General features: G+C 58.7%; 2 protein-coding genes across 3 annotated transcripts; both read left to right on the top strand.

Annotated features, from left to right (window-relative positions):
- The first annotated feature begins 5,820 nt into the window (after nucleotides 1-5,820).
- ACOT11 (acyl-CoA thioesterase 11) lies at nucleotides 5,821-21,511 on the top strand. Of its 2 annotated transcripts, none has more exons than XM_082313945.1 (17): nucleotides 5,821-5,919; nucleotides 10,187-10,262; nucleotides 11,797-11,995; nucleotides 12,879-12,948; nucleotides 16,173-16,233; nucleotides 16,448-16,549; nucleotides 17,099-17,234; nucleotides 17,541-17,697; nucleotides 18,058-18,177; nucleotides 18,259-18,403; nucleotides 19,343-19,398; nucleotides 19,527-19,593; nucleotides 19,667-19,750; nucleotides 19,862-19,995; nucleotides 20,388-20,519; nucleotides 20,596-20,722; nucleotides 20,825-21,511. In XM_082313945.1, the coding sequence occupies exons 1-17, from the start codon at nucleotides 5,897-5,899 to the stop codon at nucleotides 20,969-20,971; spliced, it is 1,836 nt and encodes a 611-aa protein (XP_082170071.1). In that variant the 5' UTR covers nucleotides 5,821-5,896; the 3' UTR covers nucleotides 20,972-21,511. The 2 variants fall into 2 exon arrangements, with proteins under 2 accessions (XP_082170071.1, XP_082170072.1); XM_082313946.1 differs by having other exon boundaries at nucleotides 5,879-5,919; nucleotides 17,538-17,697.
- Nucleotides 21,512-24,736: 3,225 nt separating this feature from the next.
- On the top strand, nucleotides 24,737-25,672 carry TMEM205 (transmembrane protein 205; the record flags this gene model as incomplete). The annotated part of the gene is made up of 3 exons (XM_082312613.1): nucleotides 24,737-24,866; nucleotides 24,967-25,130; nucleotides 25,373-25,672. The coding sequence occupies 3 exons, from the start codon at nucleotides 24,737-24,739 to the stop codon at nucleotides 25,670-25,672; spliced, it is 594 nt and encodes a 197-aa protein (XP_082168739.1).
- Nucleotides 25,673-25,702: the final 30 nt, after the last annotated feature.

The raw sequence follows: 25,702 nt of genomic DNA, 5'->3' as shown, positions 1-25,702 counted from the left end.
TGGTGTCTGAAATTTCCCTGTCTTCTAATACGGCTTTTTTTTTTCCCCAGACCAGCTAGCAGGAAGAAACCCCTCCTCGGCTGGGCGAGATTTCCACACCTCAGTGGCGGTGGCGAGCGCTCTGCATGGCTCGCATTCAAATGAACTCGGTGCGGGCAAGCAGGCAGCGGCAGTGGGTGCTGCCACCCACCTCCTCTCCCACCCCGGCCCCGGAGCCGCCGATATTTTTCAGAAGGAGTCATTCACCCGCCTTGGGGTTGGGGTTTCTGGGTCCCGCGGGAGCCGCGGTGTTCAGGTTTCCTGTTTACCCGCGCAGCTGCGCCGGCGGTTGGAGGGAGGCCGGCGCGTGTTAGCCGCGATGCCGAAACATCACCGGCGCCGTAACCGGCTCCTCGGCCGGCATGGAGTTCAAGGCCTTCCCCAATGCCGGCTCCTTGACTGCGGGCTTGCAAAAACCCAGCCAGCGAAAGGCTTTTTACGAAGGAAGACGGTAGCAGCAATCTGCTGGTAGATGCTGTATGCACATCATTAATTAAATAGCATAATTAATAACATTGCATTATTTATAAAGGGCCAGGGGATGTCCCTGTCGTAAGCAAGGGGCGAGTGCCACCCGAGCCCGGCATGCGAGGGAAAGCAGAGGCGAAGCCCCGCGCCGCCTGCACCCGAAGCCCCCACGGCCCCGGGCACGGTCACGCGTGGGAGCGCGCTCCCTCGGGGTACGCTGCGTTCCCCTTCCCCCCCGCGCTGGGCTGGCGCCGGGGCTGCCGGCGCGGGCAGGGGGGCGGCGGGGAGCGGGGCGGGGAGCGGGGCAGGCTGCGGGCAGGGCGGGCGGGCCGGGCCGGGGCGGGCAGGGCCCCCCCGGGGCCGCCCCCCCGCCGAGCAGCGCAGCGGGGCGGGGCGGGGCGCGGAAGGGGCCTCTTGAAACCGCCGCGCGCTGATTGGCGGAGCGCTCGCTCCGCCCCGCCCCCCCTCCTCTCTCCCCCCCACGCCCGTAGGGGCCCGGGGGAGCCGGGGGTGCCGGAGGGATCCGTCCCCCCGCGCCCGCCCCCGCCCCCGGCCCTGGCCCCGGCCCCGTCGGCGGGCGGGCCGCAGCCGCCGGAAGGCCGCGCCTGTGCGCCCGGGCGGGGCGGGGCGCTGCGCTGGGCCGGGGCGGCCGCGGGCACAGCGGGGGAGGGGGGGGCGGGGAGGGGGGGGAGCGGGGGGCGCAGCGCGGCCTGCGCGGCCGCTCGGAGCAACGGCGCCCCCTGGCGGCGCGCGGCGGCGCGGATGGCGCCGGTACCGCACGGACCCCCCGGGGTCCCGTGCCCGTGTGCCCGCGGGGGTCCTGTGCCCCGCGGGTGCCCCTGTCCCCGTGCACCCCCGGGGTCCCGTGTCCGTGTGCCCCCCCAGCATGTCTCGCTGTTCACGGGCCCCTGGGGTGTCCCTGTCCTCAGGGACCCGCAGGCCTGTCCCTGTACTCATGTACCCCCTGGATATCCCTGTCCCCACAGACCCCCTCGGACTGTCCCTGTCCTCACGTACCCTCCAGGCTGTCCCTGTCCCCACGTACCCCTGGGTGTCCCTGTCCTTACGACCTCCCTGGGACTCTCCCTGCCCTCGTGGACCCCTGGGGCTGTCCCTGTCCTCATGGTCACCCCGGGCAGTCCCTGCCCGCATGGGCCACCAGCAGCAGGTCTGTTCCTTGGCACCTCCCAAACCTGCTCAAGAAGGTCTTGCTTTCCGCTGGCCTTGTCCCCTGGTGCTCCCCATCCCCATCACGGCCGGACGCTGCGCTGGTGCCCCATGTCACGCACCGTCCCGTTTGCCGACCAGTGTTCAAACAAACCATGCTTGCTCTGAGATTTAACGTTTGAATTAAAACCAAAATAAACCCCACAGCGAGCCAGAGCCCAGCTTAGCCTGATGGCACATGGCCTCCCTCCTCCTCTCCATTGCGGGGCAGGCAAGCTGGCCTTAGGAAATTAAGTAAATACCAATGGAGGAGTTGAAAAATAGGTTACCTTGTAATTGAATTTTTTTGCCTGCAGCTAAAGAAAAATTAGCCTTCCTGCTATCTTGTGCTGCCTGTGTGTTTGAGAACTTACCGGGGTGTGTAATAGCTGAAAGGGTGGCGTGACAGCTCCTTGGCCCAGCCTTTTCAACTGCCTTACTTCTGAGCTCTTGCTTTTTTTTTTTTCCCCTTTCCCTTGCCTTTAAACTCCAAGTGCTGCCAGGGAAATCTAGAGCTTTGACAGCTCGGAGGAGCCAAGAACAGGACTCCTGGCAGAGCGATGTGGCCCCGATCCTGTGCCAGGAGCCGGGGGAGAGCCCCTCTCTGAGGGAGACCCCCGGCTCGCTGGGTGCTGTCACCCCATCCCATCACCCAGTCCCATCGCCCCGTCCTGCAGCAGGTGCTGCTGCAGCCGCTGTCCAGTGGCAGAGGCCGTCGGGGTGGGAGGGTGGTTCAGGGCAGAGGACTCTGAGTGCCCGTCTCCGAGTGGCAGGGGGGGGTCATCCTCCCCCGTTCAGGGGGACGTGGGACCCCTGTCCCTGGCAGGCAGTGTGGCCGCAGTGTGGCTGTCCTCCCTGGTGTTGCAGCAGCTCCTGATGCAGCAAGATGACACAAGGGTTTGATTTATTAAGCTGGTGCATTAGTATAATTTTTTCCCCTTTTCCATAAAGAGCCCTTTGCTTAGCGGTCCCTACTGTGCTGCGCTCCCTTCTTTCCATCAGCATCCAGGTTTTGGGGGGCATTTCCTGGGGAGAAGAGACCTGCAGCCCAACCTCGAGTACCACACCATTATCCTGCAAAGAGCGAGATGTGCTTGGCCCCCCCAGAGGCAGGGATGCCTCGAGCACCAGCCTCCCACCCCTGCTACCTCTCAAGGCGTGGGATCGCCTGCACAAACCCTCCCGGGGCCATGCCTCCAGGTGCCGTGGGTGCTGAGCATGGGTGGCTGCATGGTTGGGGGCTTGTGGGTGGTGGGTGCATCCCATGGCGGGGAGCAGGGTCCCTGCTAGGGGTACATGGAGCAGCCTGGGGCACCCTGAAAGCATCTCCAAGCCCCCGGCATCGTGGTCCCCCTGGCAGCAAGTCCCAACTGCTTGGCTCGATCTCCACCAGCCCTGTCCCTGGTGCGGGTCTCACTTCTGGCCTCAGGGGGCTGCTGGGTTCAGCTGCGGCTGTGCAGGTACCCTGCCGGCACTCGCCGCAGTCCCCTTAATATCCAAGAAAAACTATGTTTCAGCAAAGATCTGACTTACGCTGCAGACCCTTTCTTCCGCTGCTGAGCCCGTGAGCAATTTATCCTTCCGACTACTCCAAGAAGCAATGAAACCAATAGGTCACTTTTTTTTTTTTTTTGCTCAGCAGTAATTAATGGTTTAATTAACACTCACGACATCCAATTCCCACTGCTTTGCACGAGCAACCTCCACTGCCGGGGCCTCACTGCAAACTCTCTGGTAACTGGGGGTGGAAAGGGTTAGCTGGGGAGCCAGCAGGAGCTGCCGGCTGGAGGCCGCCCATCTGGCCGTGATTTCATCCGAAGCTGGAAACTTCTCCTCCTCCCGAGCAGCAGTGGGGTTTCCAACACGTTTCACAGCCTGCTTTGCTTTTGCACGGGCTTGTTTATGGTGCGGCGGCTTTTACGGTCGAGGGAAGAAACTGGGCGCCATGAGCGCGTGCTACACACAGCCCTCGTTATTTACTCTTAACAATTTTCCAGTATTTTAACACCAGTCCCCAAGAAATTTTAGCTGTCCCAAGGAGAATAGCTGCTTGTAACCGGTTGCTAATTACAAGTATGAATGTCAATTAATTCATTTAGCTAATTATCCACTCTCTGAGCATCACGCACCAAAGAACTGTAAAAGACGGGCATATGGTGATGGATTGGAAGGAAGAAGCTGGCGCCCGCATGCGCTCGCCGGGCGGCCGGGGCCGGGTGCGTGCTCGCTGGGTGAGCCGGCGCACCGGGGTGAGGGGGTGCAGGCAGCATGAGCGCTGGGGAATACGGCCGCTGCAAGCCGTAATTACAGCGTTATGCTAATTGGGCCTGGAAAGCATCAACCTTCTCCTTGCAACTTTTGTTTGGAGGCTTGAGCGCGGGTCAAGCATCTGAAGTGTTTCTAATCGTGCTGCTCCCTCCAACACAGAGCGGGGGAAGAATCATTTTCCCTGCATTGAGCAAAGCTCTTGATCATAATCTCTGGTTGCAGAAACAAACAGTCTTAAGGAGGGAGGAGAGATCCCTGACGAGCTTCCTGGCGAGGGGCCTCCGTGCTAAAGGTGGGGAGATCCGCTGGAGGATGCTTGTTGCAACCTGGCTCACAATACACCTGGGCTGCTGCAAGCGTGTAGAAAACCATCTTGGTGAAAAATAATCTTATTTGCTGTCCCAAAAAAGGAAAATGTTTTAAAGGCAATGTTCTTTTCTGAAACGATCGAAGTTAATCAATCACATCTGTGTGTGCAAAGTTACCTGTAAGGCATGGAAGGGGTTGTGGGGGGAGAGCAGAGTTGACGCCCCTTCCCCACTCTCAGAAAGCCGATGAAGAATTGCAGATTTTATACTAGCAGCTGAGCAGTGAATGCTCAGTGGGGTTAAAGTCCTTGGTCAAAGCGGGGCAACAATCTTCTTCTGGAGGGAATCTCCATCACGGCGCTCGTATCAATCACCCGGTGAGGTGCTGCCTCCTCTGTCTCCCAAAGGCTCCTAACACTTGGTGGGCGAGCATCGCCCCAGGCTGCGCCACCAGCTCCATCCCTGCCCAGCCCGACTTCACAGAAGTACCAAGCTGTCCCGCCTCCCCTGCACCTGGGGCTGGAATTTTGATGAGCATTTCCCATGTCCAGCCTAAAATTTGGGTCGCTGAGGCCCCAGCGCTGCAGGGGCAGTACCCACCGCATCAGATACTGATGCTTGGTGCCTGCCACGAGCTTTTGCTCTGTTCCAGAGCTTCATTATTCTTATCTACCAAAAAAGTGAGGCCTTATTTCCTGTTGAATTTGTTTAATTATTTCACCACTGGATTTCCAACGGCAACGCTTGTGCTGCCTGTGCCTGCGAGGAGCTTTGATCATACTCTTGTACGTCTATTACCAAGATTCACTTCTAAAAGTGTGTAAGTAACATACAAATAGAACAACATCTCCCCCAAAATCCCAATAGGCTGTATTGTTAATGCGGTGACACGTCAATTTGCATTTTATTTCCTTGTTACAAAAAAAAAAGGCTTTTATTATAAGCCCTGTTAGAGGTACTTCAAAGGCAGCAGGGCCAGGGAGCGGCTGTGTGGATTGGAGTGGCTCTGAAGAAGTTTGTGGAGGCTTTCCCGGCCAGTGAGCCTGGTGTCAGCACCTGCAGCTCTGGGGAAAAAACAAATATTTTCAGGCAGGTTTAACTGCGGGGGGGGAGAGATGAGGCAGGCTGGGGCAGCATCCAGGCACCCCCATGCCCCTCGCTGGGGTGTTGGGGGGAGAAGAAGGGGGGGTGATGCGTGGGGCTGGGGAGGGGACCCAGGACCCCACCTCAGGGGCTGCTGGCTGGGGAGAGATGGAAGGAAACCGGCAGCGCCCTGCTCCGCAGAGCTGTTGGCAGCATGCCGGTGCCTCCCGCTGTGCTCCCTGGCTCTGCCAGTGGCCCGCGCATTCGCTCCCGTGGCGGAACATTGGCCAATGTGCAAACCTCCAGAGCGCCGGCCATTTTCCAGACAAGAGCGGATTTGCCAAGCGCTACCTTAAGAAAAGTTATGCGTGACTATATTTAAGGAAGCAGGGGGTGTGCGCTGGCCCCATCCCAGGGCCCTGTGCCAGCCCTGGCCTCGACGCCCGCGCCCGGTGCCGGCCGCGCGCGCAGGTGTCCGGACGCTTCTCCTCCGAGCCAGCCCGTCGCCTTGCCGCCGCCTGCAAATGCTCAGCTTCTTCTGGCTGAGGTGAGGGCTGTGGGCGATGGGGACAAGGTGGGGGGACCCCGGGGCTGCGTGAGCAAGGGCCAGCATCCAGCACCGCTGCAGAGGCTTCCACGCCAGGCAGTGGAGCGGTGGCTTGTCCTGGCTTGTCCTGGTGCCAGCTGGCTCTGCCTGGGGGAGGATGTGGGGTGAAAGCCCCTTGTGCCCTCCCCGCTCACTTGGGTGATGCCCTCTTGCCTTTGGGATCTGCAGCGAGCCATGCCACAGCTCCATCGTGGCTGGCACCGGCAGCTCGCCGAGGGGGACGTGGCACCCTCTGGCTGCAATGGGGACAGCGGGAGAGAGCCGGTCCCTGCCGGGGCTTTCTGGGTGTGCCAGGAGGGATGCTGGGAGGGTTTTGGCTTGAATCAGCCTTTTTTCACTTAAAAGGGGGGGCAGGTGTTTGGGAAGTGTGGGCACAGGGTTGCCGGGAATGCTGGTGTTGTGGGGAGGGCAGAGGGATGCGCTGGGGCTGGCTGGATCGGCTTGGGTGGCCGGATGGGGCGGGTGGCATGATGCCATGGTGGTCTCCGGCATGGTGGTCTCCACCCTGGTGGTCTTGACTGAGGTGGTCTCGACTGAGGTGGTCTCGACTGAGGTGCTCTCAACCGTGGTGACCACTATGGTTGAGACCACCGGGGTGGAGACCACTGCACCACCGTGGTGTCCACCTTGGTGGTCTCCACCCCGGTGGTTTCAGCTGTGGTGGCCATCACGGTCAAGATCACTGCAGTTGAGACCGCCAGAGTGGAAACCACTGCACCATCATGGTCTCCACTGTGGTTGTCTCCACCATGGTGGTCTCAGCCATGGTGGTCTCAACTGGGGTGATCTCCACTATGGTGGTCTCCAGCTCGGTGGGCTTGACTCTGGTGGTCTCAATGGCGATGGTCTTGATGTTATGGCATTCTCCTCCCCAGAGAAGCTGTGGGTGGCAGGGCAAAGGTGCCTGGGCTGTGCGATGCTGTTGGGTGTCCCCACGCTTGTGAATTTTGGCCCCCATGGTGTTTGCAGCCCTAATAGGGTGACGCGCAGCTTCACTCTCCCCCTGGGCTGGAGGCAGCAGTGCCAGGGGTCCTTTGGTCCCTGGCACACTCCCCGTGGGGACTTTGCCCCCGTGCCAGCAAACTGGTGCCAACCTTCCTGGGAGCCTCCCAGGAGCCACGGAGAGTGGCTGGGACAGGACGTGGATGGGGCTGGGGGCTGCGGGCACAGCCAGGGCAGGGAATGCTTCACCTGGCGTTGAACCAAGTGGTGGAGAGGAATGCGAGGGGGCTGGAGGGGTCCCCACTGCGCTTGCCCTGAGCAAAGGTTTCTGGTACCAGCAGATATAAAAACGGTGGCCCCTTGTGAAGGCGACCATCCTCGTGGCCCGCCGCTGCCTTTGGCCCTCAGTTTACACTTTCCTGGCCCCATGCCTTGCTTTGCTCCATGAAACCCTAGGGAAAGCATGATGTGTGGTCCCAAAAATACTACTCACAGGGCGCCCTGGCCTTTCTTCTGGTCTGGCCGCCCTCCTGGGGTGCTGCCAAGACCCGCCACAGGGAGCTGCCGCCTCTCCTTGCTGTGCCGTGGCCCAGTGATTCAGTCCCTCTTGTCCCAGTGGGGCTACCACCCTGATGGCCCCACAAAGGAGCTGGCAGCCCATATCCTGTACCCGAGCAAGCACTGCGGGTCTCATCCCAGGGAACCTGCTCCAGCCTCGTGGGCATGGGGTCTGATGGAGCTGAGCCGAGCTGGGCATCTCCACTACTGCTCACTGGTGGGGGTCCCACTGGAGGGGACATCTCCTCTCGCAGAAGACCTGCCCATCCTGTCCCCAGGAGCACCGGGGCTTTGCCACTGCCAGCAGTGGGACTGGTGGGCCAGGTCTCGTGTGAAGGAGACCCCTCACTGCCCTGTCGAGATGGCAGAATTTCCCAAAGTAGGTCAGGTTAATTTTTTAACGCGTGCAGATTTGCCTGTTACCATGGATATTGCTCAATTATACACCAATAATCCCCCATGAGAACTTCCTTGTCGCCACTTCCCACCCCCCAAGGATTTTCCTCTGGGCTCAAGGATTTGGGGGAACGACTGCTCTCCTGCATCCCTGCCCGGCAGTGTCCTGGGGGCTGTGGGACCCGAGGGTGTTTTGCAATGGAGGCTCCCCCGGGATGATGGTCCCCTGGTGATTTTCCAAGAGGCCAGCATCCAGTTTGGCAGCAGAGACCATCCCTGGAGCTTGTGGGTGCTTTGGCGCTGTGGGACACCCCCCTGCTGGGATATGGGAGAGAAGTGGGGTGCCACGGGGTCCCTCTCTCACATATTTGTGGAGCCGTTGGGGTGTCTCTCCCTCCCCAGTTTGCTCTGCAGGTTCCTTGCGCCTTCAACAGTGCAGGAAGCAAGCATGGCAGGAGACAAGAAAAATATTCTGCTGGAAGGGTTCTTTTTTCTAATGCAAACTTTTTTTTTCTTTTTTGGGTAGAAGTGGGTCACTCGAGGGGTGACAGAGTAAGAGCATCATTGCCTGGGTACTGCATCCCGTTGCCATGGTGACCCAAGGGCTGCATCAGTCAACAGCTTTAAAAATGTGACAGCTGAGTGAGGCTGAAGATTTTAATGAGGACAGACACTTGCTCGCTTAGTTTCGATAACTGAATATTCTATAAATACCCACCAGCTGACTGGTTCCGGGTCTCTGGAGTGTGTTTGCGATGCGTGGCCAGGGCGCTCCCCTTCCCCGGGCAGAGCCCTGCGCTCCAGGGTGGGAGTGTGGGTTGGGGCTGCCTTGGAAATAACGCAGTGGGGATGGATGCAAACCAGACGGCTCTTTCCCCCCCCCCCCTCCTGCTAACCCAACCCAGGGGACAAGGTGACACGGTTGCAATCAGAGAGCATGGAGCCAGGAGCAGGTTTGGGTTTCTAAGGTACAGCCCAAGCCGCGTGCCCTCTGGCATTGGCCGTCACAGCTGTGGGGTGTGATATGGCCACCCCCGGCCACCGCCACCGCCTTGCGCCTGCACTAAAGCAAACCCAGGGACCAAACACAGCTTGCTAAAGAGGAGATTAACTCTTGCACCAGGGTCTTGCAGGGGTGGGTGGGTGAGCTCTAAGCAAGCTCCCAAGCCTCAATAGCAAGCCCAGAGAAGTCACGGGGCTTGGGATAGCAAAGCCCAGTGCCTCTGAGGCAGGGGTGGGAAGCTTTGAAAGGCTCAGCGGTGCCACTTGCATCCATTGGTGCTCTGAGCACCCTGATTTCGTGCCAGACACAATGGGTGCGTGCCATGCAATGCCCCAATGCCGGCTCCTGTGAAGGGCTGACAGTGCAGGAGGCAAATCTCCACTTCCACTTTTTTGACCCTGTGCCAGAATCAGTCGATCCCACGCCTTGGGGAAGGAGCTGCTGCCTCCGGCAGCCCGTCTGGACCTGTGTGGGAGTGGGATGTTTGCTGGGACAGCTGAGGCCTGCCAAAGGCCCGTCAGTGTTTAAAAGCAAACAGTAAATATAAAGTCTCTTCCACTTGTTTTTGCTGCAGCTCCCCCACTGCCTTTTCTTGTAATGCCAGCACTGTGTCCAGCCGGGACCCGGTCACAGTGCGTGTGGCTGAGGAGCCCGCGGGCACCCAAGGGCACACGATGCCCTTGGGGGATGCCAGGGCTTCACAAGCAGAGGGGCTGGTACAGGGCACAGTGGCGTTGCCGGCAACGAGCGCTTCCCATTTGCTACCCTCAGTACCACCCGTGTGCAGCGTGAGTCCTGCCCGCTGCCAAAAATATGCTCCGGGCTGTCTTGTGACCGTGGCAGTGTCACTGTGCTGGCCGGGGGAGCTTCAAGACACAGCCTTCTGTCACACGTAGCAACATGGAAAGTATTGACACGGCGTCACCGACTGAGGGATGGGCCACGGTACCACGCCCTGGACTCAGTCCAGCACCCCAAAATAGCTGGAAGCCTTTCCATCACAGCCAGCGAGCACTGGACCTGACCCCTAAGGAATGGCAAGTGCCAGCCCTGGGTCTGCCCTTCTCTGTTTCGGCTCTGGCAGCCCCCTGATAGGCGCTGGCAAGGGGCTGGTGGCGTGGGGAGGGACGTCAGCGTGGGGCACGGGGACAGGGTGTGACAACCTGCCGTGCAGGCGGCTGTGGCAGACGGCGGCTCTGCGGCATCAGCCACACACTGCCTCCTCCCTGCCGGGGGACAGCCACGGGTGTCCTCCACCCCTAGATCTGCCGGTCCTGCTGTAACCAGAGCCACTGTTCTCCTTTCCAGGTGTCTCTTAAAGATGGTCAAGGAGAATATTGTTGTCCCTGAAGAGATCTTGAGCTTCTGTTGCAATGGCCTCCAGGTACCCCGATGCCGTGCAACTAACCCTGGGGCTCCCCATTGTGCCGGCGGCTACTAACCAAGGCTGTGCCAGGCAGATGCCACCCCGTGCAGGGAGCTGCCTCTAGCCCCACACCGGCTCTGGCTGCATCCACTCCCCACGCATTCCCCATCAGCATCCCCAGCCTCTTGCTGGCTACCGCAGGGTCAGGGCTGTCCCCATGGGGTGCCAGCTTTTTTCCTAAAATTTAGAAATGGCAAGCGCCAGGAAAATGAATGGCGGGAGCTCCGGCCAGGCTGGCTGCTCGCTTTGCAGCAGGCAGCTTTGGAGCTCTTTGCATTGCTGGCTCGTGACCCAGAGCCTGCTGGCTTCCCGAAATAGCTCCGTGATACTCATGCAGGCACCTCGACATGCTGGGAACCAGCCCGGGAGGTTCACAAAGGGGTTCGGAGCCTGCTGGAGGGTCTCTGGCGGCCGGGGATCTGTCTCGCCATGGGATGGGGGGGCCCTTTGCCGTAGGCTTGGCTTGCTGCATTTGCCGCCGTCTTTGCTAAGCCAAGGTTTGTGCCGTTCCTGGGATGTCGTGTACCAGTAGCTATGGAAACAGAGGTTAGACCCGCTAGAGAAAAATGCTATTCTGAGAGGCGGTGAGCCCAGGGTAGTCAGGAAAGCTTCATTTTCAGCATAAACTCGTCTTTAAAAGAAGCTGGGCAAACCAAAGGGCAAAGAAGCTGCTGCAAAGGGGCTCTCACAACAAGTGCTGTAAACAGAAGCCACAGTGGGAGCAGAAAGCGGAAGGAAGGGCTGTAACGAAGTCCAGACAGCTCCTCGTGTCTCCTCAATTACTCACCGGGCTAACTGAGTTCACCCCTTGTGTAACACAGCTTACTTGACATCTAATCAGCTATTTCTTTTGTCGGCACAGTCGCAATACCAGCCTCTCTCTTCCAACCCACCTCCCGCCGGGGCAGCAGGCAGGAGTGGCTCTGTGCCCAGCAAACTGCGAAGCCCATAAGGACTGTATTTGACTGCGCAAACAACCCCAAACCGAGGATGCTTTTCCCTCCTCTGCTTGTACCAGCCAGGAAAAACTGCTTTCGGTGTTTCCTTTGGCAAAGGGGGGTGTTGGTGGAAGGCGTGGAGCATCACTGCCTGCCCAGCCCTGGGTGCAAGCCCTGGGAGCGCAAAACCACCCTTTGCCGCGGCATCCTAAAAATGAAGCTGCCGGGGGAGCAAAATTCCTTCCCAGAGAATTGATTGACTTTGGGAGGGGGTTTTGCATGGTTTTCGGGAGCAAGCAGAGGGGTTGGGTGATAAATGGCCTGGAAACCTGCAGCGATCGCCCATGGAGCTCTTTCTTTATAGAGGGATTTTTTTTTCTTTTGCCTGCAGGCATCACATCTTTGGCAAGGGCTGGGTGGGTTTTGGTGGTGCCCAGGGCTGTGCAGGGCTGGGGGTCCCACTTATTCTGCGTGGGGAAGGGGGCTGCTTGAGTCACCATTTTCTCAGGGGATTTCCCTCCTATTTGGGTAAATGGAGCTCTCGTCCCTCGCAGGGCTCGACCTCTCCGCTGCGTGCCCAGGAGCCAGGTGACCGTGAGGAGGTGCCGGGGGCCATGGCGAGCCCCTCGCCCACCCGCAACCCCACCGAGGTGCAGATGAGCCAGCTGGTGCTGCCCTGCCACACCAACCACCGTGGCGAGCTCAGCACCGGCCAGCTGCTGAAGTGGATCGACACAGCCGCCTGCCTCTCTGGTAAGCCATCCTCTCCCACCGAAACCATCATCCCACTGGACCAGGAGGGAAGGGACCTGGCAGCATCCCCTGGAGCTGGCTCATCGGCGGCATGCCCGGCAGTCCAGTGCCCTGACGCCAGCTGGGAACCCACGTCATGCCATTTTGCTGAGTAATTAGAGAGCGAATGGGAGCAGGATGAGAGGGGGAGGAGACGTGCGCTGCAGCACTCAAGGTTGCTCAGGGACGGATCAAAATCGACATCTGCTTCTTCCCAAACGCTGCCCTTTTCCTTGCCTGGTGTGCAGGGCACGGCGAGACCCGGCTGGTGATGTCCTTGACATCCCGGCAGAGGCCGGAGAGCTCTGCTGGATGGGGCTGAGCTCCTCCACTCAGTGAGAAGCTCACCCTGCCAAGCGTGCTGTGGGTCGCTGAGCATGGGGAAAGGAAAACGGGTGCAGTATTGCAGTTTGATGAGGTTCCCAATGCAATTTTGCAGTTTGAGGTTCCCGGAATCCCACGGGAAAGCTGGAATGGCAAGATGGCTTTGAAATATTTGCTGCATACAGGGAGATGATATTGGCTGCTTGTGCATCCCCACAGCAGCTGAAAGCATCAAGGGAAGGCAAACAGCAGGGCAGTGTGCCTCCTAGTTACAACACACCCTCCAAACCCTTAAAACATCTGCAAACTCATGCTGCTACAGGGTGGAGAAACCCCAAACCCTGCTCTCAACCTCTGCAAACGCGGCAGGCCGGCATGAGCAGGGAAAGGGGCACCAGCTGGGGTCTCACCAGTGTCACCAGCCCCGAGGCAGCAGCTGCGGGGCGGAGGAGCGTGCGCGCCCCTCGCACGCTCAGCGTGTTGCTGCAGGTAGCTGATGCAGTTTGTTTTTCCTTTCCAGCTGAGAGACATGCCGGCTGCCCATGCGTCACGGCTTCCATGGATGATATCTATTTTGAGCATACCATTAGGTAAATACTCCGCTCTCCAGTGGGGCATGTGTGGGGGAGGCAGATCGGTTTTTCTCATCTGATGGGTGCAGCGTGGACGGCGGGGCTGAAGCTGGGACAGGGAGCAGCGTGTTCGGGAGGGGAGGAGATGCAGTGGCAGTGCCAGGCTCGCAGGGCAGCCAGGGACTGAGGCTCCGGCTGCAGATTGACTGTCTGCTCTGATTTATCCGCTGTCTGGTCGCTCGGGGAGCTCCTGCTGGGTTGGCTTCCCGGTATTTCCCCCGATCCCAGCTCCTCCCTGGCTTTGTTCAAGAAACAACTCTCATTTAGTGCTCTGGAAAACTTAAATCTTGCAAATCGTGCCTCTGTAGTGGCTGTGTGGGTGGCTGGTGTGCTGCAGAGCTCACCCACCCACCAGGTGCTGGGGGGAGTGGGACCGCCTTGAGCATTGCTTTGTGAGATGCACCAGGCTGAGCTTTGCCTGGCCAAAATCCACTCCCAAGCTTGTCCCAGCATCCCTTTGGGTGCTGCCCCAGCAGAGGTGCCCACCCCCATGTGCACAGCCCCTGGACTGCCACATTGCAGAGGACAACATAAGCATTCCCACCAGGTGTAGGTCTTAACATGCCCAAGGTGGCCTCCTCCCTTGCCACCTCTGGTAAGCCCAGGTGCTGCCACCTGCCCTTACTCATCTTTCTGATCCCCCATACCCCCTGCGCAGGGGGTTGCCTGCCCGCTCACCCCCTGGGTACCTTCTCAGGGGGCTCCACAGGTGTTTTAGCCCAGGGTTTTGGTGCACCTACAAAGGTGCCCACAGGGCCTGATGGCAGAGGTGCCTGCATGCCAGCAGAGGGGTTTTTGGCACCCCCGTTCCCTGGGGACCTGCTGGCCGAAGGCTGGCCCAGCTGAGCAAGCTGTGCCATATGGGATCCATGCTGCCTAGCAGCTCCTCACCATGCAGGTCTGCCCGCTGAGGACAGAGACCAGCTGTGCGTGCCCAGGGCTGGCGTTGGAGTCCCAGGCTGTTGGCTGATTTGTTTGGTGCTGGGAAGTCCAACTTGCTCTTGGGTTTCACCATGATCCCCAGGAAATGTTAAACTCCCACTTTCTCCATCTCATCAGATGCCGTGGTGCTGGTGGGTCGGCAAGCCACTGGCAGAGGCTGGGGTGCCTGTCGGGTGGCACTGTCAGGGTCAATACCCTGCACAGGGTGGGCTCAGGGTGTGCCGTGCCCAACACCGTGTGGCTCCAGCTCCTGGGGCACCTTTGCCCAGGAAGCTTTTCCCTGTGGGTTTCAGAAGTGGGAGGATGGACCCGAGCCCCACTCCAGAGCATTAAATCAAGTCCTGCAAGGACCGCTCCTCGAGGGTGAGCCGGGCACCACTCCAAGGGGTCAGGGAATTTGTGCTGCTCCTGGCTCAGATCCTGCTTAATGCGCCAAGCAAGGGGCCTGGCAGGGATTTCCAACAGAGCTGTTTGAAGGCAGAGGAACTTTGGGCAGTGTTTGCTGTCTGCTCTCCTCCTTGCCTGGCTGTTTGTGCTTTCTGCCGCCCTCCCACTGCAAGGGAGAGACCTCCTTGGCCAGGGAATGGCTGTGGGTGCTGGGGGGCACAGAGGAGACCCCAAACCATCGCTGACTTAAAAACTCACCAGCTGGGCATCAAATGCTCCCCATCCCTCAGCCCTGCTGTGTGGAAGTGCAGCCTTCTGGGAGGATTTCACGTTGGTTCATGTGGCTTTTATGGCACCGGCTTGTGCTATTTGATAAGGAAATAGAGGATAAAGCATTTTGGGGGCTCTAATATAGACAGCTGGGGCTGCCAATGTGCCTGCCCAGACCCCTGCCCTTGCACACCCCTCGCTGCACACCCAGCTGGAGCATCTGCGCTCCAGCCTTGCCATGCCACCATTTCCTTCATCTCTAACCTTCTCCCCCATCTTGCTTTTTCTTTTCGCACCAGCCAGCCATATATAAACCCTCCTGGGCAGCGGGACGGGAAGAGCGGTGTCTGGTACGGACGTTTGCAGCCCTAGAGCAGCCGGCCTAATGCAGTGCTGCCGTGAGTTGGGAGCATTAACCCCACTGACACGGCATGGCCTGGGAGGTGCACAGAGGCTGCTCATGTAACCCTGCTAACGTTTTGGCATGCTGTGGCAGGCGCAGGGTTGCCACTGGGCCCAGAGTCTGTGCCAGGGGATGGCCAGAGGCACTGTCCTAGTCTCGTGCCGCCCCTGCTCCAGCCAGAGCCAACGTGCAAAGCGTGTCGAGTAGCTGAGACGATTACAGTCATTTGAAGCCAGAAGTCATGCGTGGGGGCAAGGGGGAAGTTACAGCACACGCTGACTCTTCCTTGCTCCTGGTTTTGAGCCCTCTATGGTGCAAACCCACGGTGGTGGTTATAGGGTTTATTTTTCCACTGAGTTTTCTTGCATTGGTCTCTTTTAGGGGATAAGGAATATTGCTGATTTAATAATGCATTTGGTAAGGACTGTTTGCTGTCAGTGTTGCCAATAAGCTGCATTTGCTCATTTGGTACCAGTCTGGAGTAGGTTAGGCTGCAGAGCTGAAGCTGTTTGTGTGTTTACTCTGAAGCCTACTGAAGGCCCACAGGAGAGCTCCTGGACTCTGCGAGCAGCAATTTGCTGCCAGCAGACGTTTCATGTGAGAGACGGTTCAAAATGCCTCTGGCCGTATCCTGCCTCCTGCCATCTCTCAGCATCCCGAGGTGTCTGTTGCTGGGAGGCCCTGGAGAGGAGGAGGGACGGGAGCAGTCAAGGTCCCTGCAGCTTTGGGGCTGCTGCTGCCAGCCGAGGCCCGTGGGAGGCCCCATGGATGCCTCTGTTGTGCAGGACAGCGCATGTGAGGCTGGAGGAGCCGTTTGCTCTGGCAGGAGTGTGCATGCCTGCATGGCAGGGGGTGCCTTGGGCACCTCTGCACCTCTCAGGTGTCCTGGCAGCACCTCAGATCTGGGGACCCATTTGCACACAGATGCTCGGGGGTGACATCTCGCCGCCAAGCTGGACACCTGTGGGCTCCCATGTCTTGGGGGTGGCTGTCCCCATGTCCTGCTGGCCATCCTGGCATGTCCCCACTGTCGCAGGCAGCCGCTCCCACAGTGGGTGGTGAGCTGTAATGCTGTGGCACCTCAGTGGGGAGCTGCTTGGCACCAGTGGGTGCACTGGGTAACCACAGACCATCATCCCCTGGTAACCCATGTGCACTTTCTCCTCTTTCTGTTTTTCAGCGTTGGGCAAGTTGTCAACATCAAAGCCAAAGTGAACCGAGCCTTTAACTCCAGCATGGAGGTTGGTGTGCTGCCCCCTGCCCCTATCCTCCTCATTGCGCGCCCATTCCCGCCAGCCGTGTGCACCCGTTCACCACAGCCAAATGCAAAATACCCAAATCCTCCTGTGGTTGCCAGCTTTGATCCTGCCTCTTGGTCCCCTCCTGCTGTGCTTGGCGGGATCTGGGTGCCCAGGGAGCAGAGCTGGCTCTCAGGGGTGCTGTGCCCTCTCCCAGGTGGGCATCCAGGTGAGCTACGAGGACCTGTGCAGCGGGAAGCACTGCAGCATCTGCAAGGCATACGCCACCTTCGTGGCGCAGGGTCCCTCTGGCAGCAAGGTGAGTGGTGGCCAGCGGCTGTGGGGGCTCAGTCAGCCCCTGCACAGAGTCAGTGAGGAAATGGCCTCTCTGGGAGGAGCGACAAGCTGGGCTGGGCCTGGCTTTCCATCATGGCATGTGCCATCGCTTCGTGGCTATCTGCACACGATCGGGTCGGTGATCCCTTATCCTATGGGGAGGGTGCACAGTGGGGTGCTGAGGCTCTCAGCCCTGCTCTGAGCACGGAGGGCACCTGCCCACTGCTGCCATCCCCTCCTCTGTGCCTGGGGAGGGTGGGGACATACCTCCCCGCTGGTGCTGCACGATGGCTCCTTAGCACTGGTGTCCATCGCTGCTGTATTGGTACCTCCCAGGGGATCCCTATCCAGTTCTAGGAGCCATTTGCCCTCTGACCCCTCCGTAAGCAGCTATAATATACCCCAGGAGGAGCATGGCTGGCTCCAACACACGTAGTGGGACATACGGTGCTATAGGAGAGCATGCTGGCACCCAAAGGAGCCCTGCCTTCTCCTGCAGCAGGACTGCACCCTGCCTGTGTCCCCTTTGCAGGTGAAGCTGAAGCCACTGACCCCACAGACGGAGGAGGAGAAGATAGAGCACAGCATTGCCGCCGAGCGCCGCCGCATGCGGCTGGTCCACAAGGACACCCTCAAGGACCTCCTCAGCCGCAGCTCCCGTGAAACCGGTACCATGTCCCACAGCCTGGGCTTCCAGCCCCAAAATAGCCCCGACACCCACCAGTGACGTCCTCCTTCCTCAGCAGGGTGCTGGGGGCAGGAGTGATGATCGCCATGGAGGTTTGGGAATGCCCTGGCCATGGAGGGGTAGGGATCAGCCCTACCATCCCAGACCCCCAAGCCAAGAGGAGCGGGGGGGGTTGATGCAGTGGGAGGGCGGCTGTGGGGACTGGAGGCAAGGGCTGGTGGGGTGCCCAGAGCAGGGGTCTCACCGGCCGGCCGGCACTCTGAACCCTGTTCTCACTCCACAGCAGAGCTGGAGACGCGGGATGGCAGTGCAGCGGTGCCAGCAGAGAAGACGCGGGTGGAGAGCGTGGAGCTGGTGCTGCCCCCACACGCCAACCATCAGGGCAACACCTTTGGTGGGCAGATCATGGCCTGGATGGAGAATGTGGCCACCATCGCAGCCAGGTGACCTGATGGGGATTCGGGGGGGAGGATGGCATGCCTGGAGGCGACACACAGCCAGGGCAGTGTCCATCCAGGTCAGGCCACAGCTGGGCTGTAGGGACCCTCCAAAGGGATGGTCCCTGGCACATCATCCTTGAGCGATGCTGTACAGGGAGTCCCACGGGTGCATGGTGCTGCAGGACCCCAGGGAAAGGTTCACACTCACCACAGTACACTTATTGTCCCTTCTCATGGCTGGTTTTGGCGGTTGAAATCCAGGGGTGACATTTTTTGGGGTCCCCTGGGCTCTGGCTGGGTCAGAGAGGGTGCATGGGGCTACCAGGGTGCCACGGCCAGGCGGTAACGATTGCCCCCCTGCAGCCGGCTGTGCCATGCCCACCCCACGCTGCGGGCCATCGAGATGTTCCACTTTCGGGGACCATCACAAGTCGGGGACCGCCTGGTGCTCAAAGCCATCGTCAACAATGCCTTCAAAAACAGGTGGGTGGTGGTGGTGGGGGGTCCCCATCCCACCCTCCCGGTGGCTCTCCACACCCTCACCCCTTCTTCTCTCCCCCCCAGCATGGAGGTGGGGGTCTGCGCCGAGGCGTACGGCCAGGAGATGTCCATCAGCCGAAGGCACATCAACAGCGCCTTCATGACCTTTGTGGTGCTGGACCAGGAGGGCCGGCCCTGCACCCTACCAATGGTGGCACCCGAGCCGGGGGTAAGGACGGGCAGGGCTGGCTTCTCCCCACTGCGGTGGCATGGGACCCCCAGGAATCCTGCTTAGTGCTGAAAGGCTCTCAAATTCACAGCAAAACAAATGCAGTTTTATGATGATGGAAATGAAATTGCTCGATAGCAAGTGAATTAAATGGATTGCTCGGTATAACTAATAATAAAATAAACCACTTGCCCGTGCAGAGATGGAGACGTGTTAGGCATGCAAGGCTTAACAGAATATTGCCTGCAAGTTCGCGCTCATCTTTTCTATAATTCAAAGGAAAGAATGCAAACCTCTTAGGTTGTTTTTACCTTTCAAAGCATCCTAATCCATAATTTGCTTGGATCCAAATATTTAAGAAAAACTGTCATGCGAGCACGGCACTGAAGCAAACACCCGTGTGTCTCTGGGCACATCGTAGCGTGAGCAGGTGACAGTGTTGTTTTTCCTTTGGCTGATCCATGCCCACCTACCTGATTTTTTTGATGCCTTAAAACTAGGACTCTTCTCCCACCTTGCAGGAGAGCATCTCATGGCCGGAGTTGGGCTCCCTGAAAGCGCTTCTCCACCTGCTTTGAAGCACTGTGCTATTGCTTTCTTCGAAATAAGCTGCTTTTTTGGGCGTTTTATTTCCCGGGAGGGGACGTTTGCACGTGCTAGGGGACGCAATTTGTGTTTCAGTGGCTGTTTGCAGCTCTGCAGCTGCAGTGAGGGTTTTTTCCTAATGTGCCAGTGCCTGTTGCTTGATCACAGCGCGTGGTAGCGATGCTGGAACAGTTCACAGTTAATCACTAACCGCCGCTGCCAGCGTAGCTGGAGCAGCAGCTGGCGAGCGCAGGGGCTTTTCACTGCTGAATGTTTTGCCCACTCCCCATATCTATTGGGTTTTTTTTCCCCCTCCTTTTCCTATTAACCTAATGTGCTCTTCCCATTTATCAGGATGGAGAGAGGAGGTACAGAGAAGCCAGCGCTAGGAAAAAAATTCGGCTGGACCGGTGAGCAGAAAAACCAAGTGGGATGGGGGGATGGAGGAGGGAGGAGAGAGGGGCTTGGCATGGGGGTACAGGGACAGTCTGTGGGTGGTTTGTGTCCCACCATACGGGAAATTGTTCCTTTCCTGCAGAAAATACGTCGTCTCCTGCAAACAGACTGAGGTGCCGCTCTCCGTGCCCTGGGACCAAAGCAACAAGGTAGGGTGCTGCCCTGCGGGAGTCACTGCCTCCTGCCCCCATTCCTGCCCCTGACGTGCTGCCCCTGCCCCAGGTTTATCTGAGCTACAACAACGTCTCTGCACTGAAGACACTCGTAGCCAAAGCGAACTGGGCACTCGCCAGTGAAAAGGGAAAGGTACGAAACCCTGCCCCTTCCCCCCAGGCTGCTTCTTGCCCCCAAAGCGTGGGCAACCCCGGGGCTCGGTGGTGGTGAATGTGTCCCAGCCTGTGCCCTGTGCTCCCCAAGGTGAGGATGTACACACTGGAGGAGGACAAGTTCCTTTCCTTCCGCATCGAGATGTCGGTCCACATCGCCGCTGGCCAAGCCTTCTCCCTGCTCTCCGACCTGCGGCGCCGGCATGAGTGGGACAGGCACTATGCGTGAGTGCTGCAGGGCTTCCTGGGGACACCCCGCCCTTCCCAAAACCCACATCCTTAAATTTAAGGCTCATTCCTTTGGGCTTTTTCTGGGAGCAAGTGTTTGGCCTTGGAGCCATGATTGCTCCTAGAGACCTTTCACCGTGCACCCCTGTCTCTGGGGAGTGCTGGTTCCACCTGTGCTGATGGCTGCACTTTGCTGCAGAAAACATACATTTTGGGTCCCCCAAAATATTTTGGGTACAGCGCCGGGCTGTAAATGTCCCCCCAGGCTTGAGGGCCACAGCAGGGTTTCTCTGGGTAGTCCCTTTGGGGGATGGCGTGGTCCCTTGCACAGCCACCCTGCGACCGGTCTCCACCTCTCCTGGCATGACCGGTCCTCTCTCGCCTTGCAGGAGTGCCGAGCTTGTCCAGCAAGTAGACGACGACGACATGATCTACCACGTGGTGAGCCAGAAGCTCAGCAGCGAGAACAAGCCGCAGGACTTCGTCATCCTGGCATCCCGACGGAAACCCTGCAGCAAGGGGTAACTGTCCCCAGCCCTGGCCCCCTGCTACCTGCAGGCTGCGCTGCACCTGCTCACCAGGCTGTCTCCTCCCCAGGGACCCCTATGTGGTGGCCTTTCGGTCGGTGACGCTGCCCACCCACCCCGCCACCGCTGGCTTCACACGGGGGGAGACGCTCTGCTCTGGTTTCTGCATTTGGCCGGAGTCAGAGGAGACGAGCAAGGTGGGATGCTGCGCCCGTGCTGCGGGGCCATGCTGCCCGCACCCCATCAGGGAGGGTCCCCCTCCACACGTGCCCCTACCAACCATCTCCTGTGCCTCGCAGGTGGCTTACTACAACCAGGCTACGCCGGGGTACCTCAACTACGTCACCACCAATGTGGTGGGACTGTCCTCCGACTTCTGCGCCACCTTCAAAGCCTGTGAGAAGTTCCTGCTGAAGAACAAGGAGGACCTGATTGTGCGGCTGTAGGACCTCTAGAGCCATGGCACCCCTGCTGACAGACAGACAGACAGATGAGGGAACACCTCTGTGGTGGAAGGAGACACGGGATGGTGGCACCCAGACCCTGCCTCCCCGGGGGGCTTTGGCCTGAGCGAGGTCCCAGGGGCTGAGGTGGAGGGGCATCACTCTACCGCCTCGCCCCTTGCACTGATGTGCCATGTCTTTTCTTATTCCTTTTTTTTTTATTTAGCAATTTTATAAGCTGATGTACAGGACTTGGTTTTCTAGTTCACTTAATACTACTTGAATCCTTATATGATCCAAAGTCTTCCTAAAACAGATTTTTTTTTTTTTTTACTATTTCTTTGTGGGGGAAACTGGTTCCCTTCAAGGCAGCCAAAGGGAGAGAGGGGGCAGTGATGTGGGGAGGGTGCCATATCCCTCCCCGGTGCAGGGACGGCCAGCAGAGCATCCCACTCTCCCTGCTCCCACCGGGCTGAAATCCCACCCCATGGGGCTGTGGAAGGAGTGGCAATAAACGTTCATTTAAAGGAAGAAAATATCTATACGTGCTCTGGGTGAGTGTCTGCTCCGGGGTTCACTGTGTAGCTGCCTGGCCGGCGAGTGTGGGGTGGGGGTCCCACACCGCAGCACAGCCCAGGCAGGTGCCATTTCCCCAGGCGAGGAGGGGGACAGGGCTGCTCAGGGTCACCCGCCCCGAGAGCTGCTGCCTGGGGCTCAGGAGGACGCGGCGGTCCTTTGGGGCAGGACTACGTGTTGCAGGAAGGCAGGGTGTCAATAAGTGCTCCACTTGAGTGGCTTTTGGGGACTGCCCCGAGGCATTGCCAGCACGGCAGGGGCAGCATGGGCTGGTGCGGACCCCAGGGGCTGTCCCTTGTCCATTGGGTGCACCAATGCCTTGAGCTGTAAACTCCAAACTGCCTCAGGGGCACTGAAAAAGCAAAAAAAAGACAAACCCAAACCTTGTTTCCCTAAGTCTGGGCAAGGCTGCTGAGGACATGGAGAGTGGTTGCAGGCAGATGCAGAAGCCCAGAGCCTCAAAGGTTTTGATGCCATCCCTAATTGCCCCGAGCACTAACGACCTGAGTGCCTCCAGGGGTGTTTCCCTCCTCACCCCCCAAGCTGCCTTGATGGCAGCAGAGAGCTGTTTGGCAGATGTCCGCAGCAGCAGAGGATGGGGTTAGGACCATTGCAAAGACCTTGCTGCCAACCTGCTTCTCCTTAAGATGCTCCGGGAAAGCCACCAAAATGCAGCATGGGTGACAGTGGAAGTGCTACTCATTCGTCACACCCCAGGGGACATCTGCCCTCAGCCACAGGCCTTGCTGAAAGCCCCCTCCCGGGCTTTCCTGGGTCACATAGCCAGAGATTTGCTGATGGCATTGAGGGTTTTGAAAGGCTTGCTGTAGGCTGGGAAGGGAATGAGCCCCTTGGGCATGCAGAGCCATTTAATGCGGCCCGGGGCGGCAGCCCCTTTGCTAGAAAAGCCCCCATGTGCTTAACCACCAGCAAGGGTTTTGCAGAGCTTAACCCTGAGCAAGCAACAGTGATGCCGTGCTCGGAGTAAGAGGAGGCTGTGGGATACCAGAAATGAGCACAGGGTCTTTTCCAGGCACTCAGGGTGTTTTCTCCCTCTCTGCAACACCCAGTCCCTAGAAAGGCACTTTGCCACCCAAACTCCCTACTTGGTTTATAAGCAGAAGGAACTGCTTGCCTCTCTCCTGTGGGTGCTGGCCAGCGGCTCCCATCCCCGGGGCTAGCTGCGGCCATAAGCTCCTAATCTCTGCCATATCTCAGATCATAAACATCTCCCTGCGAGGCCTGGCACGGCGCTGCCCCGACCTCCCCCTGCTGCGCTATCGCCACAAGATAAAGCCACCTCAAGCTGAACGTGGTACAAAGCATTCAATTTTTATAGAGCCCTCTTATCTCCCGAAACTCAGAGCAATCCTCCCTTTTTATCACCGGGATGCGAGCCATCCTTTCTACTTATCGTTAGAAATTGCTGCTGCTTGATTAAGTGCAGGGAATGATGTATTCTCCTGAACATTAAACTTTAACTGACCTCCCCTTCTCTTCAAGTATCATGCTTTTTCCTGCTGTGAGGCCACGGTCAGCCCTCACCTCGGCCTGGCTGGGTCCCTGGGGGTGCAGGGTGATGGAGCAGGAGTGACTTGGGGGCACGACAGAGAGCTGCAACGGTGTGAAACATCTTGTGCTTTATGTGCAGGCAGGGAAAAACTGCAGTCCTGCACTGTCTGCTGGCCCTCGGGCACAGAGGAGCGTGGACAGCAGGACTGGGCGGCTTGGAGCATCCCTGGAGCACCCATCTCCAACTGCTTCATCCCGCAGCCAGCTCCCAGGTAGGAGGGACCCGCTGGCGGGTGTGTTGGAGCCTGTTGGGAGCAGCCTGCCCTTACCAGCCTTTCCCAGAGCCCCCTGTTTGCCCTTCCCACTAAATGCACCGCTCTGGGGCAAACGTAGCAATCAATCACTATTTTTTTTTTTCCCCTTAAAAAAAAAGAAATCCCTGCAGGGTGTTACCCCCTGCTCTGAAAAACCCTCTGCAGCTTCTTTGCACGAAAGCACCCAGCTGCCTTGCTGCTCTTGGCTGCTAATTCCCGCACGGAGGCGAGCAATTTGGAAAAGCAGATCTGGGACCCTGGCAGCGGGAGGGCTCCGTGCCGGTGCCTGCAGCACCCATCGCTGCCTTTCTGCACAGCACGATGCAGGGAACAAAGCCTCACCAAAGGAGCACGGCTGCCTTCCCAGGGCCCCTGCCATGTTGCAGTGGACGAGGCTGCTGGAGGACTGAGTGGGGAAGCATCCCAGAAACGCCAAGAAGCTTTCGGCAAAGAAAAGGCCATGAAGACAGCTGGGGATTTACAGTCCAGCACCCCAGGTGGGATTCAAGCGCCTTCTCCAGTATGTGGTGCTACCATCATGAGAAGGTTTCAAGGACCTGATTTTATAGATGCCTAAATAAATACATAGGAATTGCTATATAAAAACACAGCGTATATTTATCTATTTTGCAGGGGAAGTGGGATGTAATTAGATGGCAGCGTCTCTCTCAAGGCTATCCCCACTGTAATTCATGCCCCGAGGCGGCCAGCCAAGGGGAGGAGGAGGAATAAAGCAGGCAGCAGAATTGATGGGCTGCTCCCAGAAGCTTTGTTTTAATTAATTTCCAAAGCGCTCCTTGTAGCGGAGCAGGCAGCTCCTTCAAAGCCTCCACACCCCCCGCTGCTGCCCATGCTCTCATGCTTGTCCCAGCGTAGGGTCTGGGGCAGCGGGGTGAGCCCGGGAGCCAGCCCTGCTTCTTTGAGCCCCCAGGCTTTTTGGTTAAAGTGTGCAGAAGCTGTTGCTGTTTTTAGACAAGGGGACTTCTCCCTGGTCAAGAGGCCTCTTTGATGGGCACAGTGTGGGCAGGCGTTTGTCAGGGCTTTTCCTTTTCCCCTTTCATTGACTTTCTGCTTATTCCTGCTGCCAGGGGTCAGACGGGGCTTTGGCTGGACTTTGCCGAAAGTCCACCCGAAATGGCCGGTTACCAGGTGCTGACGCAGTGCCCTGCCCCTAAGATATAAGGGGTCGGAGAACTGGGTTCGCAGCCCAGTTGGGTGCATGGTGGTGGGGCTGGCAAGGGGCTGTGCCAGCTCCAAAGCTCTTTCTGAGTAAGCGGACTTGTGAAGCTAAACTGCATTTGCTGGATCCAGCAAGGTGACGGCAGTAACAGCAGCTCAGTGCTGAATTAGGGGCAGCTTGGCCGACATGGAGGGACCCATCCCCGGCCGGGAAACCATGCCGACTGACACGGAGCCCTCCAACACCGTCAAACTGCTGCACCTGGTTTTCCTCTCCACCTCCTGGGGAATGCAGATCTGGGTGACCTTCGTGGCTGGTAGGTTGCGGTCCGTGCACACTGCTGTGGCTCTCTGCCCAGGGCGAGGCCCAGGGGAGGGGGCTTTGCCCCGGGACCTACCCGCTCTCCCCCCTTGCAGGGTTCGTGATGGGCAGCCGCCTCCCTCGCCACACCTACGGCTTCATCCAGCACGAGCTCTTCCCCTACTACTTCCACATTGGCTCCGCTTGTGCCTTCCTCAACCTGACTCTATTTGCCATGTACCACCCCAGCGAGATGCTCAGCGATGAACAAACGACCCAGGTAGCCTCCCGCTTTAAAACGCGAGCTGGCCCTAGCTCAAATCCCTTCCTCTGCAGGGTCCTGGTCCGCTCTGCTCCACTGAGGCTGGTTTGCAAACCATGACGAGGTCCACACATGGCTCTGGTTAAAAGAAACCAGTTAGCATCCAGACTGCAGCGAGCCGTGTGTGTAAGCGGGGCTGGGGGAGAAATTTAATCCACCACATGCGCGAGATGTTCACAGCGGGTGTTGCTCCCCCGTAGATCATCGTCTTCTTCGTCTGTGTCGCTGCTTCTGTGCTGAACACACAGTGGTTTGGGCAGGCCACCTCCGACATCGTGGCAGACATGCACCTCATCGAGCGCAGCCACGGCCTCGGCCAAGAGGTCGGGCTGTTCACCAGCAAGTCCTGCAAGCAGCTGCGTGCCTCCAACCCCAGCTACCGGCAGCTCTCCGGCCAGCTCACCCTCTACCGCGCCCTGTCCTCCCTCTGCAACCTCTGCTGCATCGCCTGCAACGGCCTGAGCTTGTACTACTTGGCTGCCCGTCTCCCTGCCCTGTGAGAGCGGGACACCGCGAGGCGAGGGCAGGCT

This window comes from Platalea leucorodia (genome assembly GCF_965183815.1).
Source record: "Platalea leucorodia genome assembly, chromosome: 5".
NCBI classification, from domain to species: Eukaryota; Metazoa; Chordata; class Aves; order Pelecaniformes; family Threskiornithidae; genus Platalea; species Platalea leucorodia.
Note: the sequence above shows the minus strand (reverse complement) of the source record. Positions and strands in the feature narration are given on the sequence as shown.

Excerpts from the sequence above, each read along its gene's own strand:
- ACOT11 (XM_082313946.1), top strand. The coding sequence starts at position 5,897 with ATGCTCAGCTTCTTCTGGCTGAG. Across the intron at positions 5,920-10,186 it reads CTCAGCTTCTTCTGGCTGAG|GTGTCTCTTAAAGATGGTCA; the intron begins GTGAGGGCTGTG and ends TCTCCTTTCCAG. Across the intron at positions 19,751-19,861 it reads TCGCCAGTGAAAAGGGAAAG|GTGAGGATGTACACACTGGA; the intron begins GTACGAAACCCT and ends GTGCTCCCCAAG.